At 43.7% G+C, this 4,209-nt stretch overlaps 1 protein-coding gene across 1 annotated transcript; it reads right to left on the bottom strand.

Moving 5' to 3' along the window:
* On the bottom strand, positions 1–1,821 carry nkx2.7 (NK2 transcription factor related 7). Its single transcript, XM_040154714.1, has 2 exons — positions 1,455–1,821; positions 1–566 (listed from the first exon to the last, which is right to left on the bottom strand). The coding sequence occupies exons 1-2, from the start codon at positions 1,819–1,821 to the stop codon at positions 1–3; spliced, it is 933 nt and encodes a 310-aa protein (XP_040010648.1).
* Positions 1,822–4,209: the final 2,388 nt, after the last annotated feature.

The raw sequence follows: 4,209 nt of genomic DNA on the forward strand, positions 1-4,209 counted from the left end.
TCACCAGCCTCTTACGCCCTGGAATGAAGCCTGACAGTGTCCGTGGCAGAAGGGCCCCTCGCCGCCGCCTGTTAAATCGACCAGCTGACTGTTAGACATCTGCGCGGCGCCCGCATTGGCCGAAGGAGACACGCTGTGAAAACTGCAGCCGCACACGCCGCTGCGTCCGTATCCAAACACGGGGTTATAGTAATGTCCAAGGGCAACGTCGAAAGGTTGCGACTGCGAACCTGCGCCGCAGAGCTGTCCGTCCCGCACCAGCACCGGCACCGCCACCCTCCTCGGTGCGGGCGGGTAGCCCGCCAGCTCCAGAGACTTGTCCTGCCGTTGACGCTTACATTTGTACCTCCGGTTCTGAAACCAGATTTTGACCTGGGTGGAGGTGAGCTTGAGGATGCGGGCCAGGTGCTCTCTCTCCGGGGCGGAGAGGTAGCGCTGCTGCCCGAAGCGCCGCTCCAGCTCGGACACCTGGGACTGGGAGAAGAGGACCCGGGGCTTCCTGCGCAGCCTGGCTCTGCTTCGTGCGTTGTTGTCGCAGTCAGGTGAACTGTCAAGACCGCTCGCATCTGCAGGTCAGACGACAGTTGAGTAAAATCAAATTTAGAGACAACAAATTTCAAAACCTGCAAACCTATATATTTTTTACATTTAACTATACAGGTTAAATAACTTATAAAATGCAATAACATTTAATTTTTCTAAAATAGAATTAAAACTCTATCGATAGAGTTAGTTGATGTCACGTGTTTCTATACCAGCAAGTCAAATCCGATTCATTTTACTTCATTGCAAGAGACCACATTTTTCTAGTTGTTTCCATTGTAGTATTTCTGCAGGGGGCTGTATTTTGTAGTATATTCAAATATAATAGATATATAAAAAAGAACTTTATACTTCTGCCACTTGTTTGGAAAAATGAAATAAAGTAAAATAAAAAATAACAAAGACGCATTGAAAAAAAATGTCTGAGGTAGAATATTTAAACTGGATTTTTTTTAAGTTTTAAAGACGACACAGTGTGAAATTTAACTAAATTCAGAACAGATTATAGTATATGATTATTTGCATCACTTTACCTGACTTAAATTTTGCTCCTGCAGTCAATGGATCGATTAACTTTGCAGAAAAAAGGCATTAAAACAACACTTTTTCTCTTTTAACAGTGTGCGACTGGTTACCTATAACGACTACAACTGATCACAGTGATCAAATAATAACAAGCATTACAATAATCCTAATAGTCACAAGTCAGCGATCCTTCTTCTCCTCGTGTGAGTCGTTAGTTTTGGTTGTTTGGTGGCAGAACACTGTAAACGCATGGTTTTTTCCCCGCACATCGTGGCTCACTGATATAAAAAAATCTTGTTATTACTATTTGCTGGGGCCTTCGCATAGAGAGATGTAAAGGAAAACGAAAATGTGGCAGGTCACTGGCCGTGTTTCATCCCTGGTACCAGGCGCCCAAGGCTCCGTGCCGTCGGGCGGCCTAACCCCACGTAAACAGCCATCAGTGTATAAGAAGGAGCTACTGTGGCCATGCTGTGCAGAGTGGATCATCTCACCCTGCTCATTTATCTCCTCTGCGGCTGCCGAGCTGTGAGTATTCTCTGCGTGCAGCCTCTCCTTCGTCCCGGAGACGCGCGGCTCCGGCCGGCAGCCGTAGAAGTCCGTGCTCCGGGACGCAGCGTGCACGTGCTGATGGTTCATCGGCACAACTTGGTCAGCCGTCAGAAATTCATTCCCAAAGTCATGGTGGTGCTGCAGCTTCAAAATGTCCTTGACAGAAAAGGGCGTCGAGGTGGAAGTGGAGCTGGGATGCATCGCCACCTCTTCAGCTGGCCGTAAGTGGTGTGTGATCCTTTTTAGGCAAGGGTGCTCGAGCTGCTGGGGATGCTGCCGGACGTATCTCTTCACTGACTGTTGAGTGAGGGCCTGGGAAGATTGAAATCGTTCAAGGGTCCAGCCAAAGAGCAAGGGGAGAGCTCTATCTGTCACCCTCTCCGAAACACTGGCCAACTCACGCCCGTGCGCACAGTTCTGCGGCTCCTTTTCTCCTCACCTTACAGGAACACCTCTCATCATATCCACCCTTCTCTGTGTGTAAGGAGTTGTAATTAACCAGGTTAATTAACAGATACGACAGTAGTTGACTACTACTAACTACCATCAACCTCTGAACGAATGTCTACGTTTTGTACTAAATAGTTGTATTATTTTGTAATTCCATGACAGGGAAGGCGTTGCTTGCTGCAGAAATGTTTATTTTTAACAAGCCATTTTGAATCAGGCTGCTCTTAAAATATGTGGAAAAAAACTTTCCACTTTTTCTCATGCAAAAACGCACTTAATGCCGCAGAATGAACCTATAAAAAAAATATAAATATATACATACAAAGTTTGTGGCCTAAAATTAGTTGAAAGAAGTGCATTTGCATTATTGGAAACAAGTGAAACTACCCCTTCTTAATTAACCTGTTTAACATGTTTAAAAGGGAGGGGGGGAATTATTCAGTGCATGCCCAAACCACCCTTCTGGTGAGCCAAGCAAAGCCACTTAATCAGCGCGCAGGTCCTCGGGGGTTGAGTGATCTTGGGTGATGTTGAACAGCTTTGCCATCAACATTGTCTCCCAGCCGCGTTATTAGTGTTCTCAGGCCACAACAAACAGTAACATTACACCTGATGTTGTGGAAGTGGAGAGGCGGCGGCGCCAGCCGGCGATGCATGACTGAGGCCGAGACGCGCGTCCACGCAGACAGGAACAAGGACAGACACGGGCTGTCCCACGGCAGGATATATGGAGGGCACTTATAGGTCTGAGCAGGGTTTTCAAAGGGGCGATTGAAAATGTTGATCGGTCCTTTATTTAGAACAAGAGGAGCAATACGAAATGAAAACACACAATGGAAACACGTTATAATAAGGTTTCAAAGCAATGTTAATGGATGCATAACTAATGTAGAACTCCCGGTGACGCAACGGATTACAGCCTCCATCCTAATCTCTCCCTCTCATTATTTAGAAATGATCAAATCACTTCGATTGTGTGTGTGAACGGTTGATGCTTTGATCAGCTAAAGAATGCTTCCCACAGTAGTTTGTACTGTATGTGCACACGTGTATTGCAAAAAACCTGCGGCCCCAGCAAAAAAAGATGAGACTCAGACTCACAAGCTCAAAACTACCCAGCTGGTTTAGTTAGAAAAACAACAACAACAACAACAAAAACAGCCTTTTCACACGGCTCATCTACAGGATGGATCCTCAAGAAGGGATAATAATGCTGGTGTTGCCTTCTATAATGGCCTTTATTACTGATATTTATAATGTGCTTTAGTGCTGAATGCAGTATATAACACATTTTCAGATCATTACATTGCCACAAAACTGATTGCTATATAGTGAACTTGAAGCCACCAGGCTCTCTTGAGGTTCTGGGGCTCCCCAGACTTGGTATTCCAGCCTTGGCTCCAACCCTGAGAAAATAATTTTCACAAAGGGATTTTGAACTGAATCCATGATTTACACAGAGTTAGTTAACCTGACCTGCATGGGTGTGTGTGTGTGTGTGTGTGTGTGTGTGTGTAGATTCTACACATCTTCTTACTGTGAGGCAAGTGCTAAGCCTTGATGCAGGGTGATCATATATTGCAAGATTCTTGGATAACTTTTCAATAATGATCTACCATTTTAGAAGGGTTGACAAGTAAAGGCACAATTTCATTAACATAACATGAACTTTTATTCTCTGGTTGATGATATTCTAATGAATTTCATCATTATTAGCTTGTAATACCCTAGTTTGGGATTTTGAACTATATATAATTGACTCCACTTGATGTTTTTGATGTACTCTATGGCCTATAATGAAGTTAACATCCCATCATAAGCATAATCGTTTTGTTGTGCCAGGTCCAGCAAAATCCAGCAAATTAAATATAATAATAATAATAATAATAATAATAATAATAATAATAATAATAATAATAATAATAATAATATTTTGCATTTGGTAGATTGTTGTGTGCTGTCTTCAACATCTTCATTAGCTTTAGATGCTGCTTTAGCTGCTTCAACTGCTTCCTTGACCTGTTGGTTAAACAGGACCTTAAAACGTAATGCAATGCTTAGGTTTTCAACAGTGATGTTCTATGCACTCCGTATACTGACAAACCAAGAAACCTGAACCTCAGAAGCAGTGTGAAAAAA

This window comes from Xiphias gladius, chromosome 19 (assembly GCF_016859285.1).
Source record: "Xiphias gladius isolate SHS-SW01 ecotype Sanya breed wild chromosome 19, ASM1685928v1, whole genome shotgun sequence".
Lineage (NCBI taxonomy): Eukaryota > Metazoa > Chordata > Actinopteri > Istiophoriformes > Xiphiidae > Xiphias > Xiphias gladius.